Below are 18,221 nucleotides of genomic sequence, written 5' to 3'. Positions count from 1 at the left end.
TGATTGGCCGTTAGCTGTAGCCAGTTAGCCAATTAGCCGCTAATATAACTGCTGCGGCTACGGAGGCGAGTGAAAGAGAGTCGTCGGTGGGTTGCAGACAAAACGGACAGCAGGTCGCACGTCCAGTGAACCCAGCCTCCAGTGAGACCGTAGTGGTATGACTCCCCTACCTATGGCTCCGTGGGTGTTCCTTTTTGGCCTCACCATATCCTGTGGGGAGCGGGAACAGAGACCCTGCAGGCCTCCCCACACGACAAATGGCGCAGCGAGCAGGGTCTCCCGCATGACAGTGCTGCAGGAACCTGCGAGGAAGGGAAGAGAGTCTGTTCCACCAAGAAGTTTGCCTTATGTAAACGTAATTGTGTATGGATGTGCAAACCCAGTTCAATGAATCTAATACTGTACAGATTCATGGAAGATGGAATTCAGAATAGTAGTTATAAAAAAATTTTTTTTTAACTTTTATTTAAGTGTGTTTTTCCAGGACCCATCAGCTCCAAGCCAAGGAGTTGTTTCAATCTAGTTGTGGAGGGTGCAACTCACAGTGGCCTATGTGGGGATCGAACCGTCAACCTTGTTGTTAAGAGCACAGCGCTCTAACCAACTGAACTAACCAGCCTCCCCCTAGAAAAATGTTTCTTAAAGTGGGTTCGGTGGTACATTAGTCCTGAGAATTAAGCAAAAAAAGAATTTTTTTGGTCAAATAAGTTTGAAAAGTATTGTATAGTACAGTCTACTTTTAGGGTTAAATATGGGCATATTAAAGGCTCTGAGGAAGGTGAGAGGTTTTGGGAACGTACAGAGGGATAGTGGATGGGGGGAGGGGGGTTCACACAGTGTGAGGGATATAAATGATAAATGTCTAAGTTTTGCTTTGTCTTGTGCACCTGAAACTAATTAATAAAAAAAAAAATAAAAAAAAAAATAAAAATAAAAAAAAATAATAATAAAAATCAAAACTGTACAAAGCAAAAAAAAAAAAAGGCTCTGAGAAGTCCTGCATTTAAAAAAAACCTGTTTTACTTTGTTTAATTCAGTGCTTTCCAGATTGGTGGTGGGGGGAGGAGAAGTTATTGTTCTACCATGGAACCATTTTTCAAATCAAGAAAGCTCTTGTGTTTTCATTTTGAAATTGGCAGAAGTACTTTTATATTATTTGAACATTTTGTGAATAGCTTTAGTAGGTGGACAGTGAAAGGTGCTGTAATGTAATATGTGAAATCACACTGAGATATCTAGAGTGTTGGAGAACAAACGTGCTTACTTGGGGTGAAGGGAGATTAATAAACCCCATAAGTTTATTTAAATTTAGTTATGTCTGAAGTGATAACTAAAAAGTATAATTGACGGACTATTACTAGTTCCTAGGCTGGCTATGTTTTATACATTTCGATTATCTAAAAGTTATGCACAGTCCTTGATATTCATACAGGAATAAAGGATTGAATGTCAAATGGGAAAGACATTTGTATGAGTCCAGGAGCTGGGTTCTCATGCTATTCCTGCCATTAACTCACTGTGTAATTAGTAGCAGTACTATAGACTTGGAGCTAGTAGTGTTTCCCAGTCCTGGCTGCACATTAGAATCACCTGGAAGGTACTTAAAAGTTACAAAACCTCACCCGCAGGGATTCTCACTGAATTGGTCTCACCATGTATGGAACGCTTCCCAAGTGATTCCAGCACACAGCCAGAGTGGAAAACACTGAGTAACAGTGTCGTTATCTGCGAACCCCAAGATGAGAATCAGGCTAATAACTAAAATTCTTCCTAATGGTAAATTTTTTTTTTTAAATCCCTCTTTAAAATTGCAAGTTGGCCAGTGGCTCAACCTCAGGTATTTTGCGACAACACACTAGTTAGCTTCACCCTGCTGAGTTACCCTCTGCTGACCCTGACCAGGCCTGTTTGCTCTTCTTTCTACTCTGGCTCTCCAGGGATATTAGGACACAGCTTTAGGCTGTGTTTCAAAGCCTGCTCTGAATGTTTGAAGCAAATATTTTTATTTTTATGACTGTCAGCACACATCACACAGTTTGACCTGGAAGTTTCCCCAGCTTATAAGTGAAAGATTTTCAGCCCAACAGGATATATCGGTAAACATTTGACAAACTGTAACTCAATCTAGACTGTTTCCACTGAGATCTAGCTTTAGTTCTTTACCGGGGTGTTTTTATATCTGGTGCCTATTTGTTTACCTAAGTTCATGTGCTTTTGAGAGCCTTTTTGTTGTTAAGGAAACCTCTAGATCTTACAGAATTGCAGTTTTTATTTATATATCCAAGAGAGAAATTGGTTTTTTGTTTTTTGCTTTAGTTTCATGATAGCTATTATCTATAACCAGATGGAGGGTAGAGAACATGTTTTTTACTTTATAAGATTTTTCTGATTTTCTTCTAACAGAAAATAGCGACCAAATCCCAGGAAGAACTCTGAACTTCCTGTGATTCTGGAGTTGGGGTTCCAGCCAAATACACTAAATCTTTGATGAGGGCCATGGTAGATACGGTACTTGGCATTCAGCTCCATTCACTCGATCCTGCTGTGTTATCCTGCACTGTAGATGACGCAAAGTAAACACATACATACACGCACCCCTTTCCAGACTCCCGTGTAGCTGAGATTCTAAATGAGAAATGATTCAGCTACTCAGGCGCACTTTCATGATTTAGAAGGTATGGTACAGCTTTTGCTTCGCTTCTGCTGCCTCTGCTGACAAGCTTAATGGTCTCAAGGTGTTGGGTTCTTCTGCAGCAGGAACAGGGTCGCAGGGTCCACTCATTAACGGTAAGGGAGTCAAGAGGCATAAGGACCCCATTTTGCTGGTACAGGTTGTTCTATAAGGGGCATGATCATGTGGAGCTGGTAGCAGTAGTAATGGCTCCTGATTGTGGCAGTGGTGGCGTCCTGCTGATTGTATGGAGCGACAGTGGGTTTCTTAGAGGCCTGGTTCTGTGATGTGACGTTGAGAGTCAGTCCTGAAGGCTCTGTTAGCGTCTGTTACTTCATCTCTTAATTAAATAATTCTGTGAACCATTTGAGACCCTGAAATAAATTGCTTCCTCCTTAAAAAGAAATTTCATGTGGTTTTACATGATTATAATGTGGGTGAGAGGCTTTACCATTTGTGAAGCATATTGATGTATATTGTAAGAGTTTTCATTTTAAGCATTATCCCAATCTGAGGTTAGGAGGGCGGTTATTACCTTGGCCACACATTAGAAAGTGTCAGTAATACTATACAAATGTAGTTCTCCTGACTCCATATTTAGGTCCATTTCCTTTTAGAGCACTGCGTTTTAGGATTGGGGTCTGTTCACTATTCTTATCTGGGGTTATTGTAAATCATCAAAACCTTTTTGCTCGTTTAGGCCACTTGTGCAGTTCTTAGGAATATAACAGCATGCGATGTTGACAACCCATGACTGACAATAGAGAGGAATTTTTGTTGTTGTTTTGTTTTTATTTTAACTCATATCTTTTTGTAATTTTTAAAACTTAGTTTCAGGTGTACAAAACAACATAATGATTAGATATTTACACCCCTCACAAAATGATAACCCCACCAAGTCTACTACCCATCTGACATTGTACAGAGCTATTACAATATCATTAACTATAGTCCCTATTTTGCACTTTACATCCCATGACTATATGTATTTAATTATAGTTGACATTCAGTATTATTTTACATTAGTTTCAGGTGGACAGTGCAGTGGTTAGGGATTTATATAATCTATGAAGTGATCCCCGATAAGCCCAGTACCCATCTGACACCTTACATAATCTTTACAACATTATTGATTGTATTAGCCATACTGTATTTCACATCCCCATGACTATTTTGTAACTACCAGTTTGTAGTTACAAAATAGTAACTACAAATTGTAGTCTAATCCCTTCCCCTTCTCCTCCATCCCCTAACCCCCATCCCATCTAGCAACCATCAGTTGTTCTCTGTATCTATGAGACTATTCTGTTTTGTTTGTTTATTCTGTTGTTTACATTCGACATATAAGTGAGATCATATGGTATTTGTGTTTCTCAGTCTAACTTACTTCACTTAGCATAATATCCTCTAGGTCCATCCATGTCATTGCAAATGGTAAGATTTTATTCTTTTTTATGGCAGAGTAATACTCCATTGTATAAATGTACCACAATGTCTTTATCCAGTTGTCTATTGATGGGCATTTCAGTTGTTTCCATATCTTGGCTATTGTGAATAATGCTGCAGTAAACACAGGGTGCATATATTTTTTCAAATTATTGTTTTGGGTTTCTTTGGATAGATACCCAGGAATGGAATTGCTGGGTCATAAGGTAGTTCTATTTTTAATTTTTTGAGGAACCTCCATATTGTTTTCCATAGTGGCTGCATCAATTTGCAATGCCAAGGAATGTTCTTTAGGTGTTGAAATTTTCCTGGAAATGTACCCCCTGAGTAGTTGTGGTATTAGGTTCAATGCTGTTTGTGTGTTAACCGTTCATTATTTCCCACAGGTGTTAGTCACTGTACCACTGGCCTTACTGCAGAAAGGTGCCATTCAGTTCAATCCACCTCTGTCAGACAAGAAGATGAAGGCTATCAACAGCTTAGGTGCAGGCATCATTGAAAAGGTGACTGGATTACTTAAGCCTCAGAACTAAAGAGATTAATGTCCGATGACAGGAGCGCCTTTGCTTCTGACCTTGAGCAGTATTGGGTAATTTTTGAATCCAAATAAAATTCGGAAGATTTCCTTTTCATTTGAATAATTGTTCATGCAGGATATAAAAGGATGTTATGAAAACACAGGAAGAACTGGCTGAGGTCTTGAATTTTGACTTTAGGAGGATGAATCTTATTCAAAATTTGAACTTGGTTTATAAATAAAGTTCTTTTTTTTTTTTTTTTGCCCTGCTTTCCATGTCCACCCTCCATTAATTGGCCTCAATGAGGAATGTCTTTTACTTCCCCTACCTTTAAAATCCCTTTTAGCAGAATCTGCCAGTGGATACACTGGCGGTAGATACCGGCAGAACTCTGAGGAGTCAGAATGTACCTTATGGATATAAGCTTTCAGACCATGTCTCAGGAATGCTTTGCATTTTCAGATTAGCCTAGAGGTTGTCAGTGGGTCTCACTATTACCTGTGGGAGTACAGGATTGAATGACATAAAAGGCCAGATGCTCACGGAGAGAAGAAAGGAGGGCGGGAGAATGGAAAGGAAATATTGAAGTTTGTTTTTTTGAACATAGTTTTAGTTGAGCTATAGGTTTCTCCTTAGAGATTGCTGTACTTTTGATTTAAGAAGCACCTAACCATCTTTCTTTTGCTCACTTTCTAGATTGCCTTGCAATTTCCCTATAGATTTTGGGACAGTAAAGTTCAAGGGGCTGACTTTTTCGGTCACGTTCCTCCTAGCGCCAGCAAGCGAGGGCTTTTTGCTGTATTCTATGACATGGATCCCCAGGTAAAATCCTTGGTGAAATGTGGTTTGAATTCTCTTATTTCAGTTTAAAATTTGTGGTGGTAATTACTCATGCGTCAAGCTCAAAAACTAATGGACATGATGGACGCTGGATGTATGTTTATATTCTGGGAGGATACTGGACGGGGACATTTTCCTGTAGGATGGGAACCCCAATATCTGGCCCATTTTCTCCAAGTACTAATGTTGCTCCCTGGGAAATGAATTAGTCCCGTGTGGAAACTGTTATTTCAGGCTGATAGGGGAGTTCCTCTTGGGGAGAGTTAGCGGCAGCATAGCCATGAGTGGTACTTGGAAGTACTCTCCCATGGAAGTACTCTCCCAGGGTCCTCCAGGAGAGCTGCTGAAGAGTAGGATGTGATTGGCCCAGGAGAGGGCAGGTCTCTGTTGGTAGATGTGATTGGTGGAGAGCAAAGAAGAGGGGCGGGCATCCCGGGGCTTGAAAGCTGTGGTCATGCTGTCGTCATGCACAAGAATCTGTCGTTTCTTTTTCTCTCTGCCCCAAGAAGTTTATCTTAAAAGGTTGCAAGGACAAATTTTCTTTACCATTTGAGAGAGTTCTATTATTTTATCCACAGACTTCCATTCTCAACCTTGTTCTGCCTCTGAAACAAGTTTCCTCTAAGGGAAAAGCCAAGAGAACCCGCAGTTTGATATTTGCACTGCTTCCTGAGTTTTCTCAGCAGGGAACGATACAATGTATAGATGAAAAATGAGTGTGTGTGAGGAAAATGGACTGGTGATTGAAATGGGGATAGGGGACAGTAGGAAATTTAATTTGGGAGAATGAGGTGATCTATTTGGAACCATGCATTTAGAGACTTCTGTACCCAAAGCACAAAGTATCAACTGCTTTTCCGTTTCATATCTCCAGAAGAAACACAGCGTGTTGATGTCGGTGGTTGCGGGGGAGGCGGTGGCATCCATCAGGAAGCTGGATGACAAGCAGGTGCTGCAGCAGTGCATGGCCACGCTCCGGGAGCTGTTCAAGGAGCAGGTCAGAGCAGCCCTCTGAAAGGAGAAAGACATACCTGCTGTTTCTTATCTTCGTGTGCTCTTCAGAGTGGGTGGAGCCCAAAGCAAGCCATCATTACCGAGAATGAAGGGATGGAGGCAGTGGGCCACATGATGCTTTCTTCCAATATCAACTTTCCACCTAAGTGCCTGGCGTGGTCTGCTAGGGCTGCCACAACAAGTACCACAGCCAGTGTGGTTTACACAGTGGAAGTTTATTTTTTGACGATCCTGGAGGCTGGAAGTCCAAGATAAATTGTCAGCAGGTTTCGTTTCTTCAGGGCCTCTCTCCTTGGCGTACAGATGGCTGCCTTGTGCGTTGTCCTCACATAGTTGCCTCTCTGTTCTCTGTGTCGTAATCTCCTCTTCTGAGGACACCACTGGATTAAGGCCCACCCCAACCACCACATTAAAGGCCCTTGTTCAGATAGTCAGATTATAAAGTAATGGGGGTTAGAGCTTCAACACATGAGTTTTAGGGGGACACAAATGCAGCCTGTTAACAGTACCCCATACCTCCTCTTATACTATTGTCTTCCCTCCCTTTTTCCTCACATCATGCACACACCCTTTCTTTCCTAAGGATGTAAAAGGCTCGGCATTTTCCAGCTTCTATATTTACCCAAACCCTAACAGGCTTTGGCGACAACTTTCCTTTAAAAGGAACATTGTCCAGAATTTTCTTGTACGCCACATATGCAGCTAATCTCTTTTCTTTCTTTTCTCCAAGGAGCTCAAGGTACTTTTTATTTGCCAATTTACTAAATCTCTCAATTTCTGGAGATTTTTTTGTTTTGCTGCTTTGTTCAAACAAAAGCAGAAGTAGAAAATGTGAAATGACTCAAAAGTTACATGAATTAGAAAAAGAGAGGCACCCAGGGGGTGTTCTTGTTTTACATGATAAGATTATATCCCACAATAGTCCCCAGCTTGGGGTTTTGGTCCAAAAATTCGTTTTTATATTAGTTCTTCTAAACTTAGTAGTTTCTATAAAAATATTTTTCATGGTGGTAGCTTGTGAGAGGCCAGCCTACAAATCATTTGAAATTTAGCAAGTGTGAAACACATCCTTGGATAGGTGTTTTGTGGAGAAACCTGTTGAGAATTCCAACTTAAGGTCCTAGAACGCCACCCTTCCTTCTTACTACTCTGGTCTGGAGACCCCTTTTCCACCATCTCTCCAGCACATGCCAGGTGATAGGAAAGGGGATGCCCGAACTCTTAACCAGTGGTGATGGCCCTTGGTAAGTAAGGGAATGTGTATCTGGCAGAGGATCAAGAGTAGAAGTGAAAGATACACGTGGTGGGAGGGTGCAGAGTTGGGGCCGGAGGTAGAGAACGGTGCACAGATACAGAGTAGAATTGAAAGTGGGGGTGGGAGGAACATACTGAGAATTGCTGTTTCAGAATGCCATAGGGATTACTCACCTTCTAACGGGAGGGAGGGCTGTATATTCATACTTGAGGTTGCATCATCTCTAAGTCCTTCTTGATCCTGTTCTATGATTTCTTCCCCTTGACAAAGGAAGTCCCAGATCCTACAAAGTATTTTGTCACTCGGTGGAGCACAGACCCCTGGATCCAGATGGCATACAGTTTTGTGAAGACAGGTGGGAGCGGTGAAGCCTATGATATCATTGCTGAAGAAATACAAGGAACCATCTTTTTTGCTGGCGAGGTGTGTACCATGATCGCAAACACAATTACTTTTATTTTGATTACTTTCTTTTAATTAGAGTGCTTTATGTCCAGAGTTTAAGAATAGTGTCAAATACTGTTAAGTCTTAATGACGACAAACAGTAGATGCCCTCTCAATGTCCTCCTCAAACCCAGCAACATTTTTAACTCGCTCTGCTGTTTTTTCTGGAATTTATTGCATGTTTAAAAATATTTAGTGTCTTTTGATTTAACAAGTTAGACATCATCTACTGACTTCCTATCAGGTTAAAGCTTTAGCCCCTTTAGTCTCTGCGAACCGTGGTTATTTCACAATTAAGTTGGTATCAGTGGTTATGGTATGTGGCTAGGTAATGCTTACTGCTGAGCCAAGGTGTTCATTGGTTCTGTTTTTACACAGCTTTCTGTTTTCTTGACAGTCATAATGGCCCTTTTTCTCATTAGTTTAATTCTTTTCCTACCTCTGCTTAAGCCTTAAGCCTTCCCACACTCAGTCATCTCTAAATTGCTGTTAAATCCCTATGAGCTGCTATGTTAATCCATTTTTTGAACACCCCCACCCCCACCCCAGCATCCTCCTCCCTCTGATGCAGTGCCCTGGTTGACCTCTGGGACTTCTGCAGAGCTGTCTTCCTGGGAGCATCTCCTCCTCACCACTTTCCGGGGTTGGGGCTTTTTATTTTCTAGATCCTTCTCTGCTTTCTTTGTAAATATTTTTTTAATTGTGGTAAACTACATATAACAAAATTTTCCATCTTAACTATTTAAGTGTACAGTTAACTAATATTAAATACATTCACATTGTTGTATAACCATCACCATCATCCATCTCCAGGACGTTTTCAGCCTGCAAAACTGAAACTCTGTACCCATTCAACAACTCCCCATTTCCCCTTCACCCCAGACCCTCCCTGGCAGCCACCACTTTCTCTATGGATTTGTTGTAGGTATATCACCATATAAGTGGAATCATACAATATTTGTTGTTTTGTGACTGCCTTATTTCACTTAGCAGAATATCCTCAATGTTCATCCGTGTTGTTGCATGTGTTGGAATTTCCTTCCTTTTTATTGCTGAATAATGATCCCTTGTGTGTATATACATTTTGCTTATGCATTCACCCATCCACCGACACTTGAGTTGCTTCCATCTTTTGGCTATTTTGAATAATGTTGCTATGACCATGGGTATACAAGTATCTCTTCAAGAACCCTTTTTCAATTCTTTGGGGTATTTACCCAAAGAGGCATTGCTGGATCATATATTCATTCTATTTTTAGGTTTCTGAGGAACCAGTACACTGTTTTCCGTATCAGTTGCACCAGTTTACCTTCCCACCAGCAGTGCACAAAGGCTCTAATTTCTTCACATCCTCAGTAACTCTTTTGTCTTTTGATAGTAGCCATCCTAATGGGTGTTTATTCTTTTAAAAAAAGTGGCCTTTATTCTTACTTCTGTTGAGAAATATTTTGCTGTTTTGATTTGTAATCCTTTCTATGCCTTTTTTTGTTTCCTCAAATCTAGAAACTCATGTTTTTCAATCCTAGATTTTACTTGATTATTTTTCCCCATTTTTTTTTTTCTTATTTCTGATCTTCTATTACATATATTGGAACTCTTATATTATCTAATTTTCTTTTCTTTGCTATTATTCATCTCTGACTTTTTATTCTACTTTTGTGGTGGGAAGATTTATCTTCCGACCTTTTAACTTAAAAATTCGGCTTTTATTTTATGAGCAGTTTCTTGTTCTCAGATTGTTCCTTTTTGGTAGCTGCCTCCTTGCTTTGTAATTGTTCCTTGCATGACTCCTCAGGGTTCCTATTTTGTCTCTTTTAGCCTCTGCCTGTCCAAATAGCCAATCCTTGACTGTCTTCTGATTTGAATCAGGCATTTTTATTTAAAAAAAAAATGGGGGGCTGCCTGGTGGCTCAGGTGTTTGGAGCACCGCGCTCCTAACACTGAGGTCACGGGTTTGAATCCCACATGGGCCAGTGAGCTGTGCCCTCTACAGCTAAGATTGTGAACAACAGCTCTCCCTGGAGCTGGGCTGCCAGGGGCTGCTGAGTGCTGCTGTGGGCTACCATGTGCCTCCGTGAGCCGCCAGTGGCCGGCCAGCATGAGTGGCCGGCGGCTGGTGAGTTGCCGGCCGACCAATTGTCAACCGACTGCCTCAGCCCGGGGGAGCACAAGGCTCCTAATACCAGCATGGGCCAGGGAGCTGTGTCCTATACAACTAGAGTGAGAAACCAGGGCTTGAACCAGAGTGGGGAGGAGGGAGGTGGAAGAAGGGGAAAAAATTTTGTTTTTTGAGTGACGCATTTTGAAAAAGCCAGTTGAAGCTCCAGCAAACTAATCAACTAGTGGTTGGATCCCCAAACCAGTATCTATAGCTCTTTTCTTAGAACACAGTTTCTCTCATCTGCTCAGCTCCTGGCATTCTGGGAGCTGGAAGTCTCTTAGTTATGAAGACTTTCTTTACTTAATCCAGATTCTGTTTAGTACCTCACCCCACCCCTACCCTCATCCCCTGGGGTTGCAGTAGGAGTGGGGAACCTGGTGAAGGACAAAACTCTTCAGTCTTTAATCCTGTTTTTGCCTATGCACATCCTCTGCCTCCGTGGTTCCTGAAGCCCCCAGTGGCTGAGATATTTAAAGAATTATCTGGGGTGAAATGGCTTGCTTTTGTTATCACCCCATCCTGCCCTAACCGCAAGATTAGCAGAGTGAATTCTCAGCACTCGTTCATCTGCTTTCATGCTTTGTACGCTATAGTTTGGGATTACACAGGTCTTCTAGCTTTATCTAAAATAGTGTTTCTCTCTTCATGATATTTGAATGGTCACAAGACTGTCACTTAAAAACCAGCTTTCTTTGATTACTCCTTGGCCTGTGAAGAGCCGACATTGTAGGAACAGAGCATAATGGCTGCATGCCAGGCAACAACTGTCAGCTGCTTCCGAGAGATGGCTGTATTAGGCTCATGTGCCCTGGGCTCATGAGGTGCAGAATGTTTTTTGCTTTCCTTTGCAGCTCTGATACAGATGTTACCTCCCCTTCTTATAAAACCCATTTCTTTGCGGTTTCTATCAAGTCACTCTCCGTTCTGCCCCCTCGCTCCCGGTAATTGTATTCCTGCTGACCTCTGGATCCCTCCCCCATTTACTGAAGTCTTTGTCAACCTGGATGTTTTCCCTTCCACCCCAGCCATCAGGGTGACATGGAACCTAAAGTAGTTCAGATGGAACTTCATCTGTTTCTTGTCCATTTTCTATGACCTGCTCACTCCATTTCAGCTACTTTCCTGTCCTTCTGGGTTTGCTTAGTCTGTTCCCCACTACAACCCCCTGGAAAGTGGTTCTCCCAGTGACATTCCTCAGCCTTTGGACTTTTCCCTTCCTGTTGAACTGGCCTTTTTGTTCTACTCATCTAGAAAAACTCCAACCATGGATTAACTGATTCACCTTTTCTGCTTGTTTCACGTACCGCTAATTTAATAGCTAGGTTACTTGTGATGAGGCACTGTCATAGTTCTTAATTCCAGTACCTGGCATGTGTAAGTATCTTAGTGAATACCACACAGTATTCACAGGAGTGCTGAACATACTGTAGAATGCATTTGGCACAGCATGGTGAGTAACCACATAAGGTCAAGTGCTGTGATGGGGGAGTACTGTTAATGAGCACGCAGGAGGCGCACCAGTCTTTATTTTAGGAGGATCAGAGAAAGTATAAGCTTGTATTACCTTTTGATTATCACCTGAATTTCCTTACACATGATCTCAAATTACGCAATTATTTTTTTACAGGCAACAAATAGGCATTTTCCACAAACTGTGACAGGGGCATATTTGAGTGGTGTTCGAGAAGCAAGCAAGATTGCAGCATTTTAAATAGAATTTGTCTGGATCCAGCCTTCTTCTGTACCCCAAGTGGGTAAAGTTTGAAACACGTTAAACCTCACTTTCATGAAACCAAACAAAACCCTCTGGATAGCAAAACCGAAACGTTTCTAAGGTGGTTTGATAATGTAAACCCATGTCAGCACTCTGAAAGCACTGACCCCAAGTCATTTTATAAGCACTTATATATTTAATTGCATTTTTCACAAGTCTGACTAGTGCTAAATCTTCTGGATTTCAGAATAAGGCAGAATATAACCTTAAACTAAAACCTTGGATATGATTCTTCCATGATTAGAGATTCCCTTTAAATTTGACTTATTTGGCTGAGTTTTCCCACACTGAGAAACCAAGTCAATCAAGCAGAATTAAAAAAAACAGATCAAGCCATGTTTTTTTCTTCTATGACAATTGATCACTATCTTTGCCAATGAGCCTTAAGACTTTTATGTAGCTTCAATATTGTGCTTTTACTTAAAATTTAGATAGAACTCTTTCCTTTTGGGGTACAGCACAAACTCTTCAAAGGTAAATGAAGCTTCTAGACTTTTATATTATACATTTCTTCCCATTGGATGTTCAAAAGAAATTTAAATTCAGGTATCTTTTGTGATAAAATATTTTAGATTTGTGCACTCATTGGCAAAACAGCAAAATTTTAAGTTTCTTAAACAGAACAGTTTTGTATCATTGAAAATGGGGTAGATGTGTGGTCTTCATACTTTAGACATAGAATATGGTTATTTTTCTTAGAGCCAAATTTGGGCAGATGGCACACTTTAAATAGCCTTAATTTTGGCAACCACTAGCAAAAATATCTTGTCAGAGTAATTTAATAAAAGCCTCTTCCCATTGCCTCTTTTTAAAATAACTGATTCAATCTATAGGGATATTTTTTACAAATTGTTTTCAGTATTCCATAGGCAGGTCCACTGGAAAACTGCAGAAAAATGATAGCCTGGTAAATATGACGCATTTTACAAGCCATATTGTAAGAGCCTGAGAACACGGCAAATACTTTTTTCACTCATGGCCAAAAAATGTCATTTAAAATACACATTGGTTTCAGGGTCTTCAGGATGCTTATCTTGCCAAGAAATTTCAGTGTACAGGTTAGAAATATGGTTAACTTAAATGCTTTTGTTTTAAAGTTTTTGAACAATATTTTCAGTGATATTGGTCTGCTTACAAAAGGGACTCAAAAATAACTTTAAAGCCACTTTTCAAAATATTAGGTATTTTTAAAATTTAAAGTCAGCTTATAAGTAGAAAGCATCATATGCGAAGAATGACACACCTCCCTCCCCATCAAAGTGTGATACAAATACAAGAGAAATACAGTATGTTTCAAAGTTAAGACAGGAAAATGATATTTACGTATAGGCTATCTGATGAGACTCATTGGTACTGATTGGGAAGTATTCTGCTTTCAAGTGTTACGTATTGAAACGTTTCAAGAATAGCATGTGTTAAGTGATAAATGCAAAATATTTAGTTTAAAATGGTTCACAATAAATTATTACGTTGGTCCTGGGCACTTAAACTTGTGCTACAAACTAAAGAAAAACCTACTTAAAGTATGGTAAATGTGTATTTAAAAGAAAATCCTCACTTCCTGTCTCAAGTGACTACATCTGACATTTTGTTCAAGGAACCACGGTACTTTTCTTTTATTCTTGAGTTACTTTGAATATTTTTTCATTGTTCTGAAGATTTTGTAATTGAGTAGCAGTGAATATACAGTGTTTTAACTGCAGATTGTCAAAAGCTGGTTGTGTACAACTACTTAATAAAAACTAGACTTGTTTTGCAAATACACTGTATTGTAGTGATGAACACTCTTAATACATCTTCATCACAAACTTCACACACACCAACTCAATCCCCTCACCTCCAAACCCTTTAGACCTTTCAGGTCACAGGCATTACCCTATTCCCTTTCAAATAAAGAGTCATAAACAATTGTTGACCTTGATCAACTTACTTTTGTGAGATCACTTCTAGTTTTCCCAGGCGATTTCTTTGTCGTGTACTTAACTCAAACTGAAAGTGGTCAGCTATCACTGAACTCTCCAAATTATATAGGCTATGGGGCTAAATAAATTTAAAAACTGTTCTGAAATCCTCACATAAAGGGAAAATGCTATAGAAACCTGTAAGTTAAGACATCAAACAGAAGCAACAAGAGCACTGATTTATTTTTATTGACAGGGTTTATAAGAACAAATTAAGTATTTAAAATCAAAGGCCAATTCTTAGGTCTCATTTAGTTTATTCCATTCATTTGTAGTCTCTAATGTCTTTATCAAGAAACAAGTCAAAACTGAAAATCCCTGTTAATAATCAACATATTTTTGTTCTATGATGCAAAGATTTTTATTTTAAACACTCAGCTGGTTTATCAAAGGCCTAATTCTCTCATAAGCAGCATGGTTTACTTTAAAATTCTGAGATTATTTAATAAAACTGATTAAGACAGTCAATTTAAAAGAGTCTCATTCAGGGGTGGTCCATATGTTGATCACCTAGAATCCTGACTAGTCAAAACTTAAAACCCAATAGCTCTAATTCCACAATACATTAAATTTCTTTAATGTTAAAAATAAGTCTGTTACCACTTTTGAGAAATACTTTGTCAGAGATACCCACTATTGCCTACACATTATCTTCTGGCATTGCTCCTGGTACTTTGTCATAATTGTAAAGATGGCCAGGTTCCCCATAAATATCAGCATTTTATATGGGCAAAAGCAGTAAATAAAAATCAGTCATTTATTATAAGCCAAATGTACATAATCCTACTCTTCTGCAAAATCCTGAAGTTTTGATGTGTTGCTTTTAGTCTATCCTTAATATAAAATGTATCTATAAGACACTTGCAGAGTTAACACTAAATCTACAAATTGATGACACTTTCAAGGCAAAGCAGAGAACTATCTGTTCCTTCAGTGTTTTCACTGAATTCTGACTTTCACTGCTCCGTGATACCATCTGGCTGAACACTGACACTTCATAGTTTATAACTGTAAAGATACCTACCTATGAGTTTAAAAATTGATCTGCACAAAAGAAATTTAAAAACTTTATATACAACAATTTTTTTTTTTTTTTTAAATACAAAAATAACATCTGTCACTTTGTCATGCTGACAATTTGACATATACACATGCAGGAGAAAAGTTCCAATTTAGTCATCCGGACAGCTGAAGCTTGTATATTATTCATATGATGAACACACAATCACTGAGTTTTTACACTGACAGAGATGTGTATTCAAAATATTTTATATACTAAATACTGCAATAGTCTCTGCATGTATAAATGCCAGTCATAATAGTTTCTGTTCTACTTGATTAAAAGTATGCCTTAAGCTAGTAAGTGCACTAAACACTACAACAGTTCAAGAATCTATGATCTTATATAAAGAAATCCAAAATGTACAAAATACAACTATAAAAGCAAGGAACAATTACTGCCATGCAAAATTTTAAACTAAAAACTGCATAGAAATGCAATTTAAAATGGCAAACTCAAATATACGTTAACACTCAAGATAAAAAAGTTAGCAGTATGTTCTATCAACAATGCTTGCAAGGATTTAGAAAAAGAAATACATTCTCTTTGCTGGTATAATGGTATAAATCAGATCTTTAAGTCCATGGAACAAGTCATCTGTCTCTGTCTTCAAGAAATGAGCTGTAATAGAAGAGAAACATTATTTTCCCATACCCAACATACAGTATTAAATACACATAAGTCAAAAGACCTTTTAATTTTAAATTTGAGACCTTGGGAAATCAGTTGGGATCGATATAAATTATAGCTACTATTGATTTTCTCCTGCCTTTGTCTGGGAGACAGAAACATGTGCTCAAGTAGTGGGTATAAGCACCTCTGAGATGCTCAACTACCCATGTAGACTGTGAGCCCACATCTCTTCATCTGAGGTCAGATTTTGCCACTAATGTTCAGGCTTTATTATTAAGCTCTAAAATGGGAATGAAAAGATGTATTTTAAGGAAACTGGAGGATCAAATGTGACATTTAGTCATGTAGTTTGAGAATATGCGGTATCTGATACACACTTGTCTTATATGTCAAAAATGATCAAAATTGGAAAAGGTGGATGGATATATTTACCTCTTTAACAGTCGTTTTTATGAAACCCTTTCTTTCAGTTAAATCATAAGCAGGATAATTTTCATATACCTGTAGTGAAAAGGAAAAACAATGTTAAAAGATTTAAAAATCAAGTAACACTTTTATCTTTGGTTGAAAAAGAAATGCATGTATGTACAAATAGCTGCATGTACGTTCTAACAGTACTCTGGTTCACCAGAAAATTCTATTGCAAATGAGTAGTTTAATAATACTGTATATAAAGCAGAGAATAAACTAGCATGCAAACATTCTGTGTTTAAAACTGGGAATATCAGCTGAATTAACATGGGTGAGGAAAACATCTAAAAAGATCTTAGTTAAATGAACTAAGTTCTTTGTTATCTGTCAGATATTTTTTAGAGCTATCCTCTTTCTTTTTACATCATCCAACACTACTTATGATTCCTCAACTTGAACTCTAATAAACTTCAGCCCCCACTCTTTGCTCAATCCCCTCCCTGAAGTTGAATCACTGCCATCCAGTTGGTCTCAGGAGTCCTCTACTCCTAAAATCTTACTCTGACTTTCCCACTCTTTTGTCAACTTGATACCTGCTGCCTGATTTCACAAACACTTCTAGTCCTGACACCATATGCACCCTGCTGGCGTCCCTTCTGCAGTGTAGTTCAAGATTAGCAAACTTTCTCTGGCAGACCACATTAGTAAATGGTTTCAGCTTTTACAGTGACTGTTTCTGTCACCACTACTGAACTATGTATGCAACTATAACATGAAACCTGCCACAGACAATACGTCAATGAATGGGTATGGCTGTGTTACAATAAAAATTATTTACAAAAACAGGTAGTAAGATGGATCTGGCCCACAGGCTGTAGTTTGCCAACCCCTGCAAATATAGTCAGTCATTTACATTGACTAATTGTTTGCCTCTTGTTCTCTACGAAACTCCAAACCTGAATTGGTCTAACTACCAACTTTTCTATGGTTACGTCCACAGGAAAGATTGCTGTGGGAAAGTGTAACAACTCTGAAAAGACTGGTCCCATTTAAGTTCATGACATTCAATGTCAAAGCCTCCCCAGCAATCCCAAGTATCTCTAATCAGGTCTTTCCATTCCTGTCAATGGCAATTTCATCCCCTTACTCAAGTGTCCCACACTCCCGCTGTCAGCCAAGAAATCATTATGATGAATTCCTTCAACTTTCTGACATACCTTTCCCTCTAGTTTATTTGTATCTGGATTCATCAACATTCCCTTTCCTTTACCTCTGCAGAGAGCCAGCCCTCAATCTTCCAGGATCTTCAGCTTATGCTTCTTTCCCAGCACTGTCCCTTAGCCTAACACATGCTTGCGCTTTCTCTCGACCTTAAAAATTTTTATCAACTTGTATTCACTTCTCCATCTAACTATTATTTCCCTTCTAAAAGCATGCTGCTTCAAAGAGAAGCTTTAATTCATTCACTTTCCTCACTTAATTCTCAATCCAAGAGTAAATAATCCTTGCATTTATTGCCCCTCAAAACGGCTCATATGCGCACAATTATCTCCTAATTGCTGAGTCCAAAAAATCCCTTAAGTCCTCCTCACCTGATACCTCCACATTAATAATCCCTTTTAAAAATTATATAAATGTATTCACAAAACCATTCAAAGGGACAGAACTAGTCTCCCTTCAATTTCCCCTCCACTCTGCGCTCATTCCTCTCCTCTCAGAGGAAACCAGGTATCAATTTGCTGTATTCCTCTAGACCTTAAAAAATGAGTTGATGTATAAGTGCATAAATTATCATCAGCAATAGTTTTTCTGTATTTACATAAATGAGGTAATAGTCTATGTTTTAAATTTTTGACAACACCTGGAAGGTTTTTCCATGTTCTTTTGAACTGCTACATAATATTCCAAAAATATGGATGTACCAGTTTAATGATTTCCCTATTGATGGCCATTTAGGTGCTTTCTGGTTTTTCTTTTTTATTAGTTTCAGGTGTACAAAAACAATATAATAGTTAGACATTTACCCCTCACA

General features: G+C 39.0%; 2 protein-coding genes across 4 annotated transcripts in view; one reads left to right on the top strand and one right to left on the bottom strand.

Moving 5' to 3' along the window:
• Positions 1 to 13,886, top strand: part of KDM1B (lysine demethylase 1B) — a 48,243-nt gene extending 34,357 nt beyond the window's left edge. For all 3 annotated transcript variants that reach the window (XM_019734270.3, XM_019734271.3, XM_019734273.2), the window contains 5 exons: positions 4,504 to 4,620; positions 5,332 to 5,457; positions 6,350 to 6,472; positions 8,015 to 8,167; positions 11,978 to 13,886. In XM_019734270.3, coding sequence (XP_019589829.2) covers positions 4,504 to 4,620; positions 5,332 to 5,457; positions 6,350 to 6,472; positions 8,015 to 8,167; positions 11,978 to 12,061 — 603 coding nt within the window. In that variant the 3' untranslated portion in view covers positions 12,062 to 13,886. The remainder of the gene's footprint in view (positions 1 to 4,503; positions 4,621 to 5,331; positions 5,458 to 6,349; positions 6,473 to 8,014; positions 8,168 to 11,977) is intronic.
• Positions 13,887 to 14,250: 364 nt separating this feature from the next.
• The window catches only part of DEK (DEK proto-oncogene), a 28,627-nt gene continuing 24,656 nt past the window's right edge, over positions 14,251 to 18,221 (bottom strand). Inside the window, exons 10-11 of the mRNA XM_019734274.3 lie at positions 16,211 to 16,279; positions 14,251 to 15,766 (exon numbers count right to left, since the gene is read on the bottom strand). Of these exons, the coding sequence (XP_019589833.1) occupies positions 15,755 to 15,766; positions 16,211 to 16,279 (81 nt within the window). The 3' untranslated portion in view covers positions 14,251 to 15,754. The remainder of the gene's footprint in view (positions 15,767 to 16,210; positions 16,280 to 18,221) is intronic.

This window comes from Rhinolophus sinicus, chromosome 14 (assembly GCF_057876585.1).
Source record: "Rhinolophus sinicus isolate RSI-liver-muscle chromosome 14, RSI-T2T, whole genome shotgun sequence".
Classification (NCBI taxonomy): domain Eukaryota; kingdom Metazoa; phylum Chordata; class Mammalia; order Chiroptera; family Rhinolophidae; genus Rhinolophus; species Rhinolophus sinicus.
The sequence above is the reverse complement of the archived record's forward strand: the minus strand, read 5'-3'. Positions and strand labels throughout refer to the sequence as shown.